This window comes from Amphibalanus amphitrite, unplaced genomic scaffold (genome assembly GCF_019059575.1).
Source record: "Amphibalanus amphitrite isolate SeventyFive unplaced genomic scaffold, NRLGWU_Aamphi_draft 000027F_arrow, whole genome shotgun sequence".
Taxonomy (NCBI): Eukaryota; Metazoa; Arthropoda; class Thecostraca; order Balanomorpha; family Balanidae; genus Amphibalanus; species Amphibalanus amphitrite.
In genome coordinates, this window is record NW_024881523.1 from 229,564 (window position 1) to 249,887 (window position 20,324).

At 46.9% G+C, this 20,324-nt stretch overlaps 1 protein-coding gene across 1 annotated transcript; it reads left to right on the forward strand.

Annotated features, from left to right (window-relative positions):
• Window positions 1-673: 673 nt before the first annotated feature.
• Window positions 674-6,507, forward strand: LOC122364002 (radial spoke head 1 homolog). Its single transcript, XM_043333937.1, has 5 exons — window positions 674-1,279; window positions 1,921-2,143; window positions 2,803-2,975; window positions 3,459-3,667; window positions 5,766-6,507. The coding sequence occupies exons 1-5, from the start codon at window positions 1,232-1,234 to the stop codon at window positions 6,223-6,225; spliced, it is 1,113 nt and encodes a 370-aa protein (XP_043189872.1). The 5' UTR covers window positions 674-1,231; the 3' UTR covers window positions 6,226-6,507.
• The last annotated feature ends 13,817 nt before the right edge of the window (window positions 6,508-20,324 follow it).

Sequence of the window (20,324 nt, forward strand, 5' to 3'; positions counted from 1 at the left end):
TGATGGATTGTGCACCGTTTTGACAGAGTTTATGACGAAAGGCGCCCATTACGAAGTCCTGAAGTCCATGCTACTGAAAGCCCGATTACAGGTGTTTGACCTGACCTTGACCCGATCTGTGACCTCAAAATTCAACTTTAAAGTACTCATCTGAAGCGTCTCGTCGCGTTCTTTCGTTTGCCGCCTCGTGCGTTTCGCTGCGCCTATTGGTTCTCGAGTTATCGGCTGGGGGCGTTTAACACCCCCCCCCCTCAGCAAACGGTGTGTGGCGAAATACCCCAGCAACTGCCGGGATAAGATGCACGATATCCGCAAGGAAACTTTGCGAATAACGCAGTCGCCTGTTGCGCTTAAACCACTTGAGAACACGTATGACTGAAAAAAGAGTACAAGCGGAAATTAATTGCACCATCATGAAAACAAAGTGACCAGAGCCGCATATTTATGTGTAATGTCTATGAATGTATGACCTAGAAATGCACCAACTGGAGCACAATTATTACTTCAAACAGTAGCGCACCCTAGGTTTTTCAATGAAAAGCCCGTTGGTATACTGTAAACTTAGCTGATAGTACTTGGCAGTTTTAAGTGAGGTAATGAGTCAAATTTTAGGTCATGCTGATTGGCTTTATTTCTGTTTTATCATTAAAAATAAGCGAAATAATTTTCCATCGTTTACTTGTCAAAAACTGGGAATATGATACGGTCGAGAAACTGTTCGTGTTCCTGTAATGGTGAAATAATTTAGGCATCTATGTTGAAAATGCAGTGCTTTTTATCAATTCACCCACATACGCTTTCATTTCCAATCATTTCTCCATTCAATTCATTTGTCGGTTCAATCATAATGCAATGGGGCTCCTCCCAGCCTTACATTTTCACTAAAAATGAGCGCATAGAAAGCGAAAACATAAAATGTAAAAACATTTTATCACCGCAATAAAGTGGGTACTGAGAAGGTATCAGTCGTGGGAACATGGCACCATTTTAATGGATTTTTTAAAATGTTTGCATCTCGTTTTTTGACATTTCTCCCGGTTTTCAGTCCCGAAAAATATGAGGCGCGTGATACACTCAAAACTGGTAGACAATCAGAGACAGAAAGAGACACAATTTTGGAGTTCGCTTCATTATTCATTTTGCTAAAAAAGAACTATTGAAGAAAAAACTATTTAAATAGCACCCAGACGGGTACATTTCATTAAGCTTACGTGGATAGATAACTTACAAGATGTCTGACTCATCGGAAGGAGAAGAAGAGGAGCAAAATACCATTGGAGTAAGTCGACTTCTTGCACTTCAGCTTTTTCTTATTAATGCATAAATCATTAGTGTGTGACCCATGTCAGAGAGGATACATTTCCTTTATTTACGTTTAGCTCGTAGATGTAGGTAGGTACTTTTTCAATTACAGTGTCAACGTCTGAAACGTAAAATAAATATGGACGCATTAATTTCCTGAAGTCTGATACCTACCTATACCTAAAGGTAAAACAAAGTTCCTTTCAAAAAGTCCAAAAGACACATCGTATACCTGCTTGTTTTTCTTTCTCGTTTTTTTTTTTTTTACAAGCATATTACTATAAGATTAGATTGAAATGAGTAGGTATGCCTGCCTGAACTTTTATGTGAGCATACATGTACCATTCTCTAGCTTGAACAATTGAAATAATGGGGACAATGCATGAGTGATCAGCCAGCGTGACCTAGATGGATTTCCATTGTTCATCTCAGTGGACATAAATAGACATAAGCTTAATGGATATGATTGTGATAAATATCTTATGATCGGTCGGTTGAGTTTAATTCTTACATCACTATCCATCATCGATTTCCTTCTAAAGTCCATGTTAAGCTTATCAACAAAACAATCAACAAAACAAACGTACGCAGATATTCGACAAGCCCTACTCCTGACAGACCTATGAAGGGGAGAGGAATGAGGCCAAACAGCGGCACGGTTACGGCGTGGCGCATCTGCCGAACGGCGACATCTACCGCGGCTTCTACCGAGAGGGAAAGAGACACGGCAGAGGTCACTACCGGTTCAAGAAGAACGGCAGCCGCTATACGGGAGAGTGGCAAGACGGCAAGAAGCACGGCCGAGGGGTGTTCGTCTATCCTGACGGCACCAAGTACGAGGGTGAGATCTTATATATCATCGATGCCTTTTTTTATGCTGTCGTGTTATTTTTCATTTTCATTCACTCTAAGGAGTTTCAAATTAAGTACTGTCAACCCAAGACGAAATAATTATTGTTCATCTCTTCATTCCTTCCCAGCTCGCGTCGCGTCAGGAATCGCTGACCACTCGTTTTACTTTTTACTTGCAGTCGTGGCTCAATAAATCCTTCGTTCGACACACAGCTTGAACTGACAGTTGTAGAAACTTCGCAAAAAGTGCGGAGGCGTGCGAAACTTTGATCAAACTTTGTGAGAAGTGAAATTTATCCACGGACGTTCTCTTCCCCCATGTTCTTCTCTTCAAAGCGAATCGCTTCCCAAAGCTTTTTCTCTGCACAAGAGTGGAGGTTTTAAAGCTATTAGATCAAACTTAACGTTTGTTATATGGTTTGAACTTCATTGCTGATGCAAAACCAGCTATTTTGTCATTATCTGTCAAGTGTTTTAAGTTATCATTAAGTACAGAATTTGTCCCTTCTATTCTGCGTGATATGACTTTTGTCTTTTAGGAACGAATTGTGAAGTTTCAACCACGATGCAGTTTCAATGAGTCCAAATTTACTCGCCGTTTACTGCAGCCTGTGGTACGGAAAACAATCCCATGGTTCTGCCGTGCAGGCTACTGGGAGGATGACATGCGGACCGGCCAGGGTACCTACTACTTTGCCAACGGCAACAAGTACGTGGGTGAATGGCACGACGACATGCGGCAGGGCATAGGCATCTGCTTCTACCCTGCCCTCAACTGCAAATACGTCGGCGAGTGGGAGAACGACCGTCGACACGGCAAGGTCTCTGGCTGAGCAACTGCCATCGCTGCATGGTGAACGGGGCGGGGCTCACTCGGGTGCGAACTGAGGACGCCACGGATGCATTATAAAACGGCTGAGGCATATATTGGGCGGTGCTCACCGAGTAGACCTGGAGCGTGCAGAGCTAAGCAATTTACCTAATGTAACAATGAAATATTGGTAATTGGTTCGTGTGCGTTTATTCTGCCTTTTATGCCTTTTTCTAACTGTGGCAAATGGTAACACACCGACCATACGCGCTTTTAAGAACACAGTGCTGGTCGAAACGTTCGTATTGCCTTAACCACCGATCGGATTCCCTGCCCCTGTCCTACGAAATGTAACCATTAATTACTCCTCTGTCCGGGCTGTCGTCAGGGGGCGCTAGTGCACCAGGACCACCGGTGCGAGGGTCAATTGAAAGACGACCAGCCAGTGTCCTACGAAATGTGACCATACCACCTCTCCCCGGTTATCCTCTAGGGGGCGCTAGTGCACCAGGACCACCGGTACGAGGGTCAGTGGAAGGACGACCTGCCGGACGGCCCCGGCTGCTACGTGTTCGGAGACAGCCTGGTGCAGGAGGGGGTGTACACGGTGCGCCAGCAACCGGTAGATGAAGACGAACCGCCCCGCAGCACTGAGGACGAGGAGCCGCCGGCTACCCTGGTGCCCGTCTGGAGAGCTGATAGGTTAGTAAAGGGTCAGACGTGAGGCTCGATAGATCAATAGACAGGTCACATTGGAAGGTCGGTAGGCCATTGGGCAAGTCACACTGGTGATTCGATTGGTCAGAGCTCACTTCAGAGGGAGGTCACATCGGAGGATCTGGCAAATTATTAGACACTGGGCACATTGGACACATAGGTCACATACTTTGCTTTTATATTTTATCCTTGTAAGCAGGGTTTCGGAGTCGTGGTAGCGCTGTTCCGACTCCGACTCCGACTCCGACTCCGGGCTCCTGACCGACTCCGACTCCGACTCCGACTTCGACTCCGGGTCTGATACGAATGGCACTAATGGCGGCCGCCAAAATTTTGCGTGATATGACGCCACGTGCTAGGTCTACGTGCACGGGGAAAACGCTCCTACTCTCCGGTTTCCTTCATCTATATTACTATTTGAGGAAGGCGTAGTTTCTGTCTATTACGAAGGTCGCGACATGGTGCTACGTAGCGCGGGTTACAGGTCACACCGTTGCACCTACCGCGCTGAAATTTGCGCAAGTTATAGAACAAGGATGGACAACGTGCCTTTGAGCGGTCTCGGCTCGATCGGATCGATAGCGAGCGCGTGGCGCGTGCCCAAAAAGTGCAAATTCGCGTCATAGACTTTACATGTATAAATCGGCTGGCAAAAACGGGCGAAAATGGCTAAATTTGCCCGACACGGGTCCGTTCCCCGTGCAATATCTCGGTAGCCGTGCGCCCGATCGGCACGGGGAAAACAGCATCGTGTAGAGAATCGAACGGGCAATCGAATAGTGTGCGGTGCAGGGGTGGCACGCGCCACGTGCAAGTGTGAGGGCAATTTCATTTCAAAAAGTGCCATTTTAGACGTATTTTGGATTTTATTTTATTTTCCCGTGACCATCAGACTGAGAGAGTTGAAACAACGTCAATTGCCAAGAGAAATGTACCGCCTCTCATGGAAAAATTGTGGACAGCTAATTGATCAAAAACAGTGTGGAAAAATCGCTGAATTAAAATGGTATTTGTCCACAATGTGCCACTAAAAAGATACACGGGATTTGCTGCTTAACCTGATACGCTTGACAATTGAAAATGCTATCATTAGAAAGAGCATTCAATTCTCTCCAAGATCCAATCATCACGTTTGCATGACAAGCAACAGTATTCTTTAAAATATAAATGTTTTAAACCTCTGCAAAACGATTTTTAGCGAAAATTATCTACGCCTTTCATTTGTCTTAAAACTACGCACCTCAATTATAAAGCACATTTGACAGATTCTGAAGTGGAAAGCATGCTTATCAGACACGGGCACCTCGATGCGGTGGATATTTTTTCCACAAACCAAAACGTTTAGCCGTCAAAAAGCAATCGACCGAAATGGATAGATAACCCAACCGACACAAGAACAACCGAACACCCGCCGATCGAAAATACCCCTTTTCGCGTTGCGGAGCACGCGGGTCACCCTAGTGCAGTCACCATTTCTCCCACGTAGACGCAGCTGAATCCACAAGAGGTCGCGGCCAGCGCGGAAACCCGCCGAGAAGCGCGAGAGGCGGCCGTATCACGAACACGAGCATCGCCATCATGTCGGTCATTCCTATGTGTTGATACTTTTCGGAACATAAACGAAAAAAATAAAAATACAGTTGTCTGACTCGTCAAATACTTCAGAAAGTGGAAGTTATAACAGGCATGCTGGCAAAATACGACTTCTAAATTATGATATAACTTGAAACTTGTTTGATCCAATTTTTGTCATTTAGAACAAAAACAAGATGAGTGCAATTTTCATCGCCGGAAGCGAATTCTACCGCGGGCAACTGGTAAAAAAAAACAACTGAAAAGTGCTATCACAGATTCTAGTTATTTTCCGGAGTCGGAGTCGAGGCAGCTTGACCGACTCCGACTCCGACTCCGACTCCTGGCTGCTTGCCACGACTCCGGGCGACTCCGACTCCGACTCCGACTCCGACTCCGACTCCGAAACCCTGCTTGTAAGTACCGGGAAAGGACTATCTCACAGGGTACGGTCATCAGCTCGGTCGTTTGGACGCTGGAATCTGACCGCTCGTTGACTGTGCGTTCACAGAGTGTTGGCTGGAGACGCTGCTATCAACCGGATCCAGCACAGTCTGCTCGAGCTGGAGAGGGTGGCCAGCCACGTCAGTATCGGCTCGGCGGTGCTGCCTCCCGAGAAGCCGCCTCCGCCGCCGCCGCCACCTCCCGCCGAGTCTCCGGCAGAGGGCGGTGGGGACGCGCCACCAGAGGGCGGTCAGGTAGCCGACGGTGAGGGCACGGCTGCCGGCGAGGAGGCCGCCGGAGCTCCCGAGGGCGCCGAGGAGGGCGCCGAGCCGGACCCGGAGGCCGACCAGGTCGGCGGCGACGAGACGGAGCTGGAGGCGGCAGACGGCGAGCCGCCGCAGGATCTGACCATGGAGCTGCGAGACGGAGAGCGGGACGAGACGGGAGAGGAGCCGGAGACGGGGGAGGGCGAGCAGGAGGCGGGAGACGGAGACACGGAGCCGGGAGACGGCGAGCAGCCCGAGTGAGGGCGACACTGGACGGACAGATCTTCTGACACGGCCACAGACAGGAAAATGAGCACGGTCAGAATACGGGATTTAGCAGAGTGCATTGCGCAAGACTTGCTTCTAGGCGTGACTGGACCGACACACCAGAGAAGAGAAGAGGAACGAGAGCAGATATTGAATGAAACGCTCATTGAACAGATTTAGTCCATGCATTTGTGTGATATGCGAGTAAATGACACTATATGAACAGTTTAATGTTACGCAAATAGATTAAAAATAGATACAATGCATGATTTGAAACGTATTTGTCTCAACATTCTCATATCTGACTTGACAATGCTCCGAAAGGATTACATTATCGTCCATATTGAGTTATCATTCGGTATTCATGCATCAATCAGACTCGTGCTGAGCTGGCACCCTGATCGTATTCCCGCCCCTTTGCCTCGCTGTCACCCGGCGCAGCGTCCGACGAACCGGCCAAACCCCGGCTGCCGACCGGGCTCGGGTGTCCACCAATGAGTACACGTGTCTCAACTAACGAGCCCCCCCCCTCCTGTCCAGGGGAGAGGGGTGACGGATGGCGGCGGGAGCGGGCGCTACCCCTCCCCCTCCCTCCGCTACCGGATGACAGGTCACGAGGTCGGGACCCGTGCCATCGCGCCAGCCCGGGGCGGACGGGGGACGAGTGGGTCCTTCGGATGGCTGATCCCCGTACGAACGCGTCGCAGACAAACAGTTGTCACCTCTCGTCACAACAGCGACGAGCCGAGAAACCGAACGGAACGCGTCAAAACATCGCCGGCGATAGGGGAACGGTTGGAGGGTGATGTCATTTGGCGCACGCTATAGGCGCACAGCTATATGTATGTACCTATTGCGCACTGTGAAAATGTATTGAGTGCTAATCGCTGAGTCTCGTAACACCACGTTCGTTCTTTTGCGAAGCTTAGCCCTATTAGTGGCAGGGGGTTGTTTTTATCCACCCCTCAGGTTTTTCGGGAATATCTCCGAAACCGCTGAAGCTACGATGCTGAAATTTTCTGACTTTCCTAAAACTAAATTGGGCACATTCCCTGAAAATTTCAAGTTCATAACTTTACCAGGGGCGGCTCCAGAGCACTGGGAATTGGGGGGTCCTATTCGTGAAGCGAGTCATTTGGGCGAAGATCACGATGCTGCACCAGTTTTACGAACAGTGAATGAAAGGTATCATGTGATAACATATACAAAGTTATTGTGCATCCTCTTTTGACACGTTTTTGCTATAATAGGCGGATCCAGGCGTCCAAAAAGGGGGGTTATTTTTTACCTCCCAACATAGGTGCCCTGACACCGCCTATGCATGACCAATACAATTTTAGTCGTTCTCTCATAAGAAAATTGTAACATAACAAGACCATTGCCACCAATTTTAGAAACAGTACCAACAAAAACCTTATTTACTCTACTTTTTGCGTACCCCCAATCTCAATGATCTGTATCCGCCTATGATTTTTGAAAATGCATTTTTTTAGGATCCATATGAATTCCTGGTTCATGCTCTATCGATCGGCAAAAGTTGCGTTAAGATTGGTTCAGAAACCTGGCCGTGATAAACAGTCTAAAATGTATCTGCAATTTGCCCGTTTTTACCCCCCCCCCCTCTACCCCCCTATTGACATTTTTTAATTTTTTTTTTAGAAATGTAGATCTCGTTGAGCGAAATCGAATGCCGTTTGAATTTTGAAAATCAGCCCGTTAGATCTCGAGATATCAAGGGGGGGTCGTAAACAGCCCCCCCCCCTGCCACTAATAGGGGTAGCCAGGAGCCTGCCACTAATAGGGTTAAGTCCAATTAACCCGCGCCGTCGTGTCATGCTGCGGGGAGGGGGGCGTTTTTACCCCCCCCCCCCGTCTACCTCGGCTCCTGGCCCACATAGCGACACACGGTAAGCGGCATTTAAAAGAGCGACAACAATAATTACTGAATTACCTGGGCCATTTTGAGGTCAGGTCAAAGGCCAGATCACCAGTGGTCATCATAGGTCGAATTTTGACTATCTCAACAATTTTCGAAACACCCGACACATAACTTGGTAACCAATAGAGCTACAGTGCCGCAAAAAAGCGCGTTCAATAGCTCTCCCACAGGCCTTTCTGAGAAATGTTCTCGGGCGTGACCTCAGGTCAACGGTTTAGCCTCCAGAGGGCAAAAAACTAAAAGTATTTATGTGTTATAGGTTATCCCGAAAACAGTTTTTCGGTAATTTCTTTTTACCCAAAAGAGCCACGATTGCCAGCATCGTGTTCATCTCGTCGAGATGCGTCGAAGGAACTATTAGTTGACCTTGAAAGGCTATTTGGAAAATTTGACCTCAGGTCAGGGCTATGACCTGACCGGAAAGGGTCATGTTGCATATCAGTCGATCCGTATCGTGGAGCTGAACACATCTCAGACGTGTTTCTCCACTCTAGCACGTCTCTATCAAAAGTTATAATAAAAATATGTTGGTGAACTTTCATGAACTGAAATGACCTCAGGGGCACATAAAGGGGTCAAGGGTACAATTTTCCGATTCAGTGTACGTGTACCCATAAACAGATGTTTGAGAGTTTTTAAATGGTATTCATTCAAAAGTGACGCATTTCACTTTTTCTCCTATTGACTATGGGGAGGTCGCTAAATTGTTCTGCCCTTAGGTCACAGATATCAAAATTTCGAGATACGCATTTTATACATTCTGTTACTCTTATCAATCGCTGAAAGTTTCAAAGCGGTCGTTCAGTTGGTGTAGCTACAGCGAGCCTTTGAACGTTTTTGACCCTTTGAGCCTTTGACGTCCGCGATGCAGGGCATATTTTAAGGCACTTACTACGTCCCATTTTGGGACGCAGCCTACGCCTTGGGACGTAGACCCTGTTGATTTGACCCTGCGTCCCTGTCCTGTGCCCTGTCCGGTTCCCTGACCTGCCTGCTGAGTGCCCTGACCTGTACCCTTCCCTCTAAAATGTCCTGTGCCATGCCCTGTAACCTGCCGTGCCCTACTTTCTGCCCTCCTCAGTGCCCTACTCTGTTCCTTGCCCTGTGCCCTTAGTCATAGCACGTGCCCCCTGCTCAACTTTGGGACGCAGTAAAAAATTATTAAAATATGCCCTGCCGCGATGTCTCGACCGTGACGTCCGCTGTGTCTCCCCCAACGGTAAAAGGTACGCTGTGTTTCGCCGGTGTCGGTTCTGTGTCTCTACTTTGTCGGCCCTGTGTGTCCCACTCCCGGCCGTGTCTCGGCCTATGTCTCGCCCGTGACATTTCATTGTCTCCCCGTGACGATTCCCAGTGTCTCGGTCGTGACGGCTCACTGTGTCTCGGCCTGTGTCTCGGTCGTGACGGCTCATTCAGCGTCACCGGTCGTTAGCAGAGAGCCGTCACAAGATGGCGCCGTCCACGTGCCGCCCGTGTCCCGCTGACAAAGGCTCCGGTTACTACCGGGACCGATTAATCACCGACGGCGCCGCCGACGGGCAAAATATCCGTCCCGACCTGTCGCCCTAATGAGTTCGAAATGACAACAGCTCGCAGTGGCGGCGGCGGTCGGCGCGAGCCAGCGCCCGCGGCTATTCTTGGGACCTACTGCTGCATGAATAACGTGCCGGAGAGACGAACTATGGAGGGGAGAGGGGGATAGTTGCGAGATGGGTGCGATGACAGGTGGATGGTCTCCGACTGAGTTCCGCTGTCACGCGAGGACAATGATATCATCTGCGGATGAGCCGTGTGTCAGTTTCAAGTATCGCTTCCCTTGGTCAGGGCCAGGCCCGGGGAACGTCGACGGAGAATACGTGAATGTGATGCCAGCCGCACTGTTCCAGCTGCCCTCCAATCGGTCTGCTGACGTGAAGCAATAATTCGTTTACCAGGGATGGTTGGTGATGTTTGCGGTAGTGTTCGGCTGGTGATCTTAGGTATTCACATTAGTTTTGAGACAACCTATTAACCCGCGCCCTGGTGGGGTCTGTTTATAACGCGACCTGGTGGGGGGGGGGGCTATTTTTGCCCCCCCCCCCTCGTATCTCCGAAACTGCTGGACGGATCCGCAAAATTTAAACGGCGTTCGAAAGGCCTGTCAAATTTGTCGACGTAAACCAAATTTCATTGACCTCGGGGTCACCGATGACGTCACAGGTCAGGTCAAAGATGAAATGTTTCACCGTTCACGGGTCTTCTAGGGAATGCGCTATAACACCGAGGAAAACGCATTTTGTCGAGAACTCAGCGATAGGGCGTCAGTTGCCTAGTAGACATGTTGCTATTAGAGGTCACTGACAACACCAGATCAGGTCACAGGTCAGGTCACCAAGGGTCACAGGTCAGGTCACATGAACCCAACTTTACTAAGGTTGTGTGATGCATGTTTTATGGCCAATTTTTCATTTCCAACTCAATGGTGTTGGTTATAAGACTATCAGGTACGGCTTAGGTCACTTTCTGGTGAAGATCAGGTCAAGGTCAGGTCAAGGTCGGGCCAAAAAAGGTCAAATTTTAAAGTTGATAGTTTTGCATAAAATGGGTATTGATTCGATGCAGTTCGTCACGGGGAGTCTAATGGTGGTCTTTTTTTGCGCTACGGGGTCTAGAATTGCTAAAAATTGAGTTTGAAAATTTGACGTCATCAATTTTGAACAGTTTTTTCGCTATAACTTCGCCAAAAAAAGAGGTATCAATTTCAAATTTGGTACCTATGTGGATGGAAGGCGGTAAGGACTATCACATATATTCCGTTTTTTCGAAATTCAAAAAACTTTTTGGATTTTCCGACTATTATATCCAAAAAATCTATTTTCTGATTTTTGGGGGTCAAAATCCAACAATTTCAAAAATCTGAGATAGCAGTTTTGTAGCCCTGTCAATTCTACAGCTTTTATGTCTTTATCATTTTTCTGTATTTGCAAAGCTATAGGCCTGACAGCCCTTCCCGCAAAACCCTTTTTTGGGTCGAAAACGGCAGAACATGACGTCACTCTGACGTCATTTCCGGCCAACCTATCATAGCCTTTGGAAAAATTTTAGTCACAATGTGTAAAATTGATGTCCGGGAGGGTACTGAAAGTTTGGTGACGCTCGGCGCAGCGGTTCTGGAGATATATCGAAAAGCCTGGAGGGGGGGGGCAAAAATAGCCCCCCCCCACCAGGTCGCGGGTTAAGTTGAAGTCGATGTGTTTAACTACAAGGATATCAGTTACATAAATCATTTTTCAGTTGTAAGCTGCACGCGAAGTTTGACGGACACCTTGAAAAGCTCCAGTTGACACCGGTCTCTCTATCAATCACTGACTTTGGCGACGCCCGAAGACAGACGGTCATCAGGTGAAAATTTGAGCCTCCATTAGCGACTATCACCCATCATCGGGGATGGGGTTGACGTGCTCGCTCCCCCTCAACCCTCCCCTGTCTTCTACCGTCATCGCGTCGGTCACCACATGTGCCAGCAGTCCCCCTTGGATCACCAGACGACGCGTCGCGCGAGGCTAGCCTAGCACCTCTCCGGCTCAAGAAACCCCCGAACCAGGCCGGTCCAGCATCTGCGCCAGGGGAGCGGGGTGCCGGGCGCGACACCGGAGCGGTGCCTCCCCGTCTGCCGGTAGACCGGGGTGGCGCACGCCCGGTGCCATTAGTACGGGCACAAATGGGCCGCGCTCGCCCCGCTCCCACGCTGTCAACACCGGGAGCGGGCAACTCGAGTCGCGGCCGATGACGGTCTGGGTAAATGGAGGCACCGCGGGTCACTAGAGGGGAGCGGTGGAGAGGATCACGGATAGACGGCACGGGTTCGACGGAAGGTAGACTGAATCGTCAGAGGCGCACGGACAGACGGCACGGATGCAACGTCCAACGGGAGGGTTAGGCAGCAGAGACAGAGAAGCATATATGATAGACAGCAGAGACAGAGGAGCATAGATAATAGACAGCAGAGACAGAGAGGAGCACGGACAAACGGCACGGTTTCATCGGGAGGTATAGACAGAGATAGGATAAGTTCTACGGGATATTGGTATAGAGGGAAGCGGTAGAGAGGCACGGGCAATGCTAGAGTTTTCGTGTATGAGAGCAAATTCATGTCGATTTTGACGGGTAGGATAAGAACTGAGGATAGACACGTCACGGGCCCTTATGAGCTAAGAGACCAGATGATAGGAATAAAAAAGGATGATAGAAAAACTTGTAGCAAAGCATCAGATGTTTAGGTATTTTTCATCACATGTGTTCTTCACCATTGTTGTTTCACAATGGTGAAATCACATTGTTGTTTCACCACAATGCTTCCTAGTTCCTACAATCTTAAATACTTCAACAAAGTCGGTCATCGAAAAACTGTCTGGCTTCCAGAGGCCAATTGCCATGCAAATGAGCCTAATGGGGTTGGGAACTCGATTTTTTAAGAATGCATGAAAATGATCAAACTATTTTCACAGAATTTATGGTGCATAGGTACCATTGCCTCATAAAATCAATAAGCTGAGAGAAATGGGGGAAGAAAGATAGGAAACTTGTTTTGAAAAGTTCTTGAAAAAAGATGCTCTTGATGCTGTTACGTCACATGTCACATTCTGCGGTTGACAAATAATGGCGCATCTGGCGCACCACAGATTACATGTTATATCAATGGGTGAAAGATGTTGTTTGCTTCACTCTGCCATTCGCGCTGTTTTTAACTTTAAATTATGTTAAAACATTTACGGATGAAATGTTCAGTGTCAAAAATTGATGTGTCTGCCGTGTACTATATTCCCACTTAACATGAGCGCGTGATAAACATTTTATGTACCTCGAATTTTCACAGAGCCTATTTTAAGGGAATTTGACTGGGGGGGCAACCTGGAAAATTGTCTTTAATAATCCATTAACCCTCGCCCGTATTGGTGTTTCCAGTAGCGAGCGTAGAGGGGGGGGGGGTCCGTTGGACCCTCCCCCTTGCCGTTTCGCCCCTGATCGAGCTAGAGCTTCGCGGAAAAAACGACCGTGTTGCCCGTGATAAAAGGAAGCCGATGATACCCAATTTTAAGGTCCTAGGTCATCGGTTGACCTTCCAGGTCAGGTCATTGACCCAAAAGTCGGGAAAATCGGGACCTGTTAGAGCGTCGTAAAGAGTGGCTGCTATGGTTTTTCGGGGTGCTGATCACGAATATCATGTTAGTTATGATCATAGATGATGTCTTCATGCATTTAGGCCAGGTCAGGTCAGGTCAGGTCAACCAGTAAGGGTTTTGCCGGGTATTCGTAGTAGGTGGCAACCGCCAGCTGACAGCTTCGTAACATGTTACGAAGGCACCAAAACTACTTCGTAAATAGTCAAATGGCTGCTTAATTCGAATTCAGCTCAAAAAACTAGCCTAGAAAGTAGAAACATATAAAACTCGAAAATGTGAACCGAGGTCATCAAAGGTAAATGATCTGACCTGACCTTCCGGTGATCTTGACACCCACCCTAATGCATGGGAGCTACATCATATCCCATGTTTGAACGTTTGAAACCACGAAAAGACTGCAAACGCGCGGCTAATGCGAGGCGACATACGCCGATTCGCGACCTCGGCCAAACATGGTGCCATGGTGCTAGGCCGCCGGTGCATCTGAAAGAACTGTGGTGCCCCTGACAAGCCTGAAGTTCCAACGACAGGCCCGTGGTGCCCCTGACAGGCCCATGATGCCTTTGCGAGGCCGGTGGTGTCCACGTGAGGCCGGTGGTGCCCCTGGGCCCTGACAGGACTGTGGTGCTCCTGACAAGCCTGGAGTGTCCCCGACAGGCACGTGGTGCCACTAACAGGCCCAAGGTGTCCCAGTCCCTGCGAGGCCGGTGGTGTCCCTGCCAGGCATGTGGTGTCCATACTAGGCCTCTGGTGCCCCTGACAGGTCCGTGGCGCCCTTGCTAGGCCTATGGTGCCTCTGGCAGGCCTATGGTGCCCCTGGCGGGCCTGTGGTGGTACCCCTGACAGGCCCAAGGTGGTGCCCCTGCGAGGCCGGTGGGGCCCCTGGCAGGTCTGTGGTGCCCCTGGCAGACCTATGGTGCTCTTGCTAGGTTGATGGTGCTCCCAACAGGCCTGTGGTGCCCCTGACAGGCCGGTGGTGCCCCTGGCAGGCCTGTGGTGTCCCCGGGCCCCAAGAGGGTGGGGGGTCATGACCCATATGACCCACCCTTAGATACACCACTGGTCATTTACAGACTGACTCATTTGACATCCATTGCAAAACAAGTCACAGTAGTTACGTAGTATGTTTGTCACCCTGTTCCTTTATGCCCATTTTTATAGTGGGCAAATCTCGACGACTAGGGGGGCAATTCTGTTGAGTGCGGGGGCATTTGCCCCCCCAGTTAACATGTTAAAATAGGCCCTGAATTTTCAGATGATAAAGATGATGAATCGGAGGATGCTGAAAAGCAAAAGCTGATTCCAATATTTGGACTACTTTACGATTAAAATGTTTACATTCCTGTCATCTTATTGATCATTTATTTGTTCTTTTTTATAAAAATAACTTAAGGCGTTGAGAACCGAGGTAATTTCTATCTACCGTGCCTTAACCCGCGCGGGGCTGGGGGGGGGGGGTAAATTTTACCCCCCTCGCGAATTTTTGCGATATCTCAAAAACGGCGGCGCGCAGCGCCGCCAAACTTTCAGTACCTTTTCTTACATCAATTTGACACGTTCCCTGAAAATTTGAGCGAAATCCGTCGGAAAATTTTTGAGAAATTGACGTTTTAGTGACGTCATGTTCGCCATTTTCGCCTCAAAAACGGCAAAAGTTCAAACGCCACTAACATCTTCATTTTTAAAGGAATCAAGACGTAACAAAAAAGGTTATACGTAATTTTACTTTGTCTATCAAATGGCTATCTCGGTTTTTTGAAAATTTTGGATTTTGGCCTAAATTTTTACAAAAAACTGAATTTTTTGGGAAAATCATTATAAAATCCAAAATTTTGAGTCTATCGAAAAAACCGGAATATATGTCAGAGAAGTGGTCTATGTGCACCTACATACCAAATTTTAGAAGAATCGGTTCAAAAATGTGGGAGTTATTCAAAATTTTATGACGTCACGACACACAAATTTTTTGAAAAATGACTTTTTTGGAAGTTCTAGACCTCGTACGGAAACAAAAAAAGCACCATTCGATTCGCCGTGAAAAACTGCATCAGATAGACACCTTTTTAGGCCTTAACAACCAACTTCAAAATTTGACCTCACTTGACCTGACCTTGACCTGACCTCGACCTGAAATTCATCCAGAGGTGGTCCATATCACTTATTGAGTGTGCCTATTGCATTCTATGAGTAAAATGACCCATAAAACATGTGTCGCACATGCCCTTTTCTATATTTTGTTTTTTGGTGACCTGACCTGACCTGACCTGACCTTGACCTTGACTTCTGAATGATATTGTATGCAACGAATATTGTCTTGGTAGCCTAAGAACACGTTTTGGGCGATCAGTCTCAGTCCATGACTCCATTCTTCGGCAACTACGGTGCAAGGCCGATACTGTAGAAACTTGCAATTTGTACCCTTGACCTGACCTTGACCTTGACCTCAAACTTTAAATTAAGTACATGTTTTTAGTAGTTCGTGATGAGAGCTTTCGATTGGCGTTTGAATTTTCCAAATCGGACCATTAGTTCGGGAGATAACAGGGGGGGGGGTAAAATTTACCCCCCCCCCCAGCCCCGCGCGTTCGGCTGGAGACCCCAGCCCCGCGCGGGTTAACTTACTAGCAACAGCAATCTATCTACGCCCTACGGTGGCAAGGAAGACTGTGAAAGAAGCGTAAGATGGATTCTAAACAATTCTTTTGTGATATACTGAAGGGCAAAGTGCAGAGAAGAGCGTACAAGTCCTGTTTTGTGCCAGGCTGTTGCAGTAGCACTTATGAAACTCCGAAAACGATCTTCGTTCATGTCCCGAACAAAATTACCCTGAGGAGATGATCGTCTGCAATAGCAGGAAGAGCTGATGCAAGTACTTTGAAATCCACTATCAAGTCGGTGCTATTGTTGTAATGATCACTGTGAGGTGAGATATTTTGTGCAAGGGCTGAGTGTAATGCCCAGGAAATGACCTCCATTCGCCCCCTGACCGGTCAGGGTTATAAAATTTGAGTGGATGGCGGTCCGTTTGGGGTTCAGATGTCAATTGTATTTTGTTACTGTCAAACAATACATGTTATGCTGGCAGCGAATGTGTGTAAAGTCGTTTTTCGAAACAGAAGTTAGAACTGTAACGGCAGAGTGCTTGCTGGTCTCATCGTAAGTATTGTAAGTGTTGTAAGCAAAAGCATTGTCAATATTGTAAGTATTGTGAGCATTGATGTATGGTAGATATCACCTCACATGATCTCGGCTCAGATAACCCTCTCCGGTGTCCCTGTCAGTAAATGGCACCTGGATCATTACAGATAAGATAATTCGTCATAATTCTTAAAGAATTGGGTGGTTTTGACTCGTTTACTCGAGGTGCAGGTCGCATTTCAATACTTTTCCATAGGCTTGCAATGTAAAGGTCACGACTCTGACCTAACCTCAGGTCACAGATAAAAAATTCTGAGATATACAAACGACACATACTGCAGGTACTGTTTTGAAGACTTGATGAGAGGAAATAACTTCGTGAAAAACTCAAGCTCTGACGTGTTTGCAAACTTTTCTGAGGTGGGGTCAACAAACCCGCTCTGGTTACCTGACCTGACCTGACCCGGCATTTTTTTTTTTTTTGCTGAGATGTGCGCAATGAGCATTTAGGAAAAGACACCAAATATGAGCTGAATGTCTCGCGGCGTTTGGCAATTGTACAAGAAAATCCTGAAAGGTCTCCCCGTCCGAAATAGGGTTAATGTGTACGAGTATATGAAGAGTTGCAGATGCCAAACATACCCAGATCTAAGACTGCAGTTCCCAGCGCCGCTGCAACGTTTTTAAAACAAACATACATAGGACATACAAACATGTTTATTTGCATCTGTTTTGGATAATAGCAACTCATGGCGCCATCACCCGCGATAACTGTTAGGATTTGAGATATATTTTTATTTAGGCCATTAGTTTGGCTGTAATGTTTATTAATATTAGTTGGGCGGTGTTTGGTAGTTTTTTATTTAACTTGTGGTATGTTGTGCTGATTGCGGGTTGTTCAAACCATTCAAATGGGGCGTTCCACGACAAATCGACAAATAAAAAATTAAATTTGCACCCTCATATTTTATTCTTCGTTGAAAACTGGTGTAAGGGGTTGTGATGGGCGGGGAAGCCAGCTGTGGCAAGGATTTTTTTCTTCGAGCAACGGTTTCTGAGATATAGCCTCGGGCAATTCCTGGAGTTCGCGCTGCAGCCCTATGTTTGGCGGCCTATAACTCAGAAACTCTTGGTTTTTTACGATAAGAACTTTATATGGTTCAACACACAATCAACCAACAAACATTTTGGCTATCTCGGATTTTCAATTTTTGAAAATTTTGATCACGTGACCTTTTGTCCTATTTTTCGAAGAGTGACCTTGACATTTTCCCCACTGAAAGTTGCAATTTTGTCTGATGACGATCAAAGCCTTATCAAGTGTCATTCATATGCGATGACAAAAAAAGTGGTTATCGCCCTGCGTTGACCTCAGGTCAGGTCATTTTTATGACCTGTCCATTATTACGAGCGGGAGCGACAGCGAGATCTCGAGAATAAAGCAAGATAGCGACAAGCGGTAAACGGTAAAAGGTACACACGGATAAGGTCTATAATTTTTACTGAGGTCATTTTCAGGTCAGGTCAAAGATGACGTCACAGGAGCTAAAAGAAAGTCAAAATAGCGGCACTATACATATATATGAAGTTTTTCTCGAATAACTTTCAAGGTATCCCACCTAGGAACAAACTAATAGCACCATCGTGATCCTCTCGTCGATCTGCATCGAAACATATGTATTTTGACCTCGAAAGGTCGAAAGGTCAAAAGTTGACCTTAGGTCACGTGATCTAAGGTCAACTTTTGACCTTTCGACCTTTCGAGGTCAACATACATATGTTTCGATGCGGATCGCCGAGAGGATCACGATGGTGCTATTAGTTTGTTCCTAGGTGGGATACCTTGAAAGTTATTCGAGAAAAACTTCATATATATGTATAGTGCCGCTATTTTGACTTTCTTTTAGCTCCTGTGACGTCATCTTTGACCTGACCTGAAAATGACCTCAGTAAAGATTATAGACCTTATCCGTGTGTACCCTTTACCGTTTACCGCTTGTCGCTATCTTGCTTTATTCTCGAGATCTCGCTGTCGCTCCCGCTCGTAATAATGGACAGGTCATAAAAATGACCTGACCTGAGGTCAACGCAGGGCGATAACCACTTTTTTTGTCATCGCATATGAATGACACTTGATAAGGCTTTAATCGTCATCAGACAAAATTGCAACTTTCAGTGGGGAAAATATCAAGGTCACTCTTCGAAAAATAGGACAAAAGGTCACGTGATCAAAATTTTCAAAAATTGAAAATCCGAGATAGCCAAAATGTTTGTTGGTTGATTGTGAGTTGAACCATATAAAGTTTTTATCGTAAAAAACCAATAGTTTCTGAGTTATAGGCCTCCAAACATAGGGCTGCAGCGCGAACTCCAGGAAATGCCCGAGGCTATATCTCGGAAACCGTTGTTCGAAGAAAAAAATCCTTGCCACAGCTGGCTTCCCCGCCCATCACAACCCAATAGACCAATTTCAAGCAAAAAATAAAATATGAGGGTGCAGGGCACTTGTCGATTTGTCGTGGAACGCCCCAAATGTAAGGACCTTATTGAACTCAACCCTACCCTTACACTACCCTACATACGACTGGACGCTTTCCAAGCCCACAAGCATCACGACGCCGAGATGGAATGTAGCCGAGAAATCACCCTCGCCATCTGCTCTAGAGCTAATCGTGTGGGGCGGCGTGTGGGGCGCCGCTTAGCCTATGGGGGTGCACTTCTAGTGGATGGGGGACGGGGGTGCACCTGCACCCCTTTCATATGGAAAGTTACTTCCCTGATTACAGCTCCCCGTATTGCACCTAATCAGGGAACGGCCAGCAAACGAAGGAACTATTTCTGGATGACAGGCGAATAACCGCTCACGCAAGGAGCGGAGCTCCGCCCCGTCCAAAGTGGCCAACAAAGCAGAGACAGAGGCAGCATCACATCTTCCATCAAAGAACTGGTTTCTGGCTTGGAAGATGAGCTCCATCTTTGCATCCGAGTCGGTGCTGTCAGGAATCAGCTGGTCTAATGGAGTGAGAGACGAGAGTAGTGAGACGACTAGCTATTGTATCAGAGCTGCCTGGTCTTCGTAGCATTTGCACCGATTCTTCTCGATCGGACTCTGAATTCTGTCCCTCCTGCGTATTACTTGAGGCATTGCTATGTAGCTAAGTCTTTGGCAGAGTTTCATTATCCATGCTTTGCAAACAGTGCCATAACAACACAGTTAATTAATCACCAAGCTTCTTTGCAAGTTCCAATACAGTTGAATTGCACGCGATTTGAGTGCAAAAATCAAGAAAAGTGCCAACTTGTTCCCGTAAAATATTTTGAATATTGACCTAAAAAAATGAGTAATTCCCAGATAAAATAACAGCGAAATCAGTTTTCGCTTGCCAATAAAACTCACAGATATTGAAGCTCCATTATTAAAGGAACATTTTAGTATATGCCATTCTTGATAAAACTTCTTAGCCACGCAATACCAGCGCAAAATAAAGAGACACTGAAAACACGACCAATCACTCCGATTTACCATAGGAAAATACATAGAAAATGTATGTCTCAACTGCGCCAAATATACAGACAGTTATATACCTACATGTGACGTCATGATTAGCCCGACCAATCAGAAGCAAGTCGTTTTCAGCCACAAATAATTAATTTCTGAACTAACTAGGCATTTTTTTAACAAAGTGATTTTAAATTAAATCATTAAAAATTCTGAGCTTTTTTATTTTACCAAAACATACAGAGCATGCAGATAGGTCCCAACCCTATTGACTAAGCTATCCTTCGTTTACGGAATGCAAAGAATTGTTATAGTTCGTTTTTCTTAAGTTCGACCCTCACTGTAATCGTCTCTT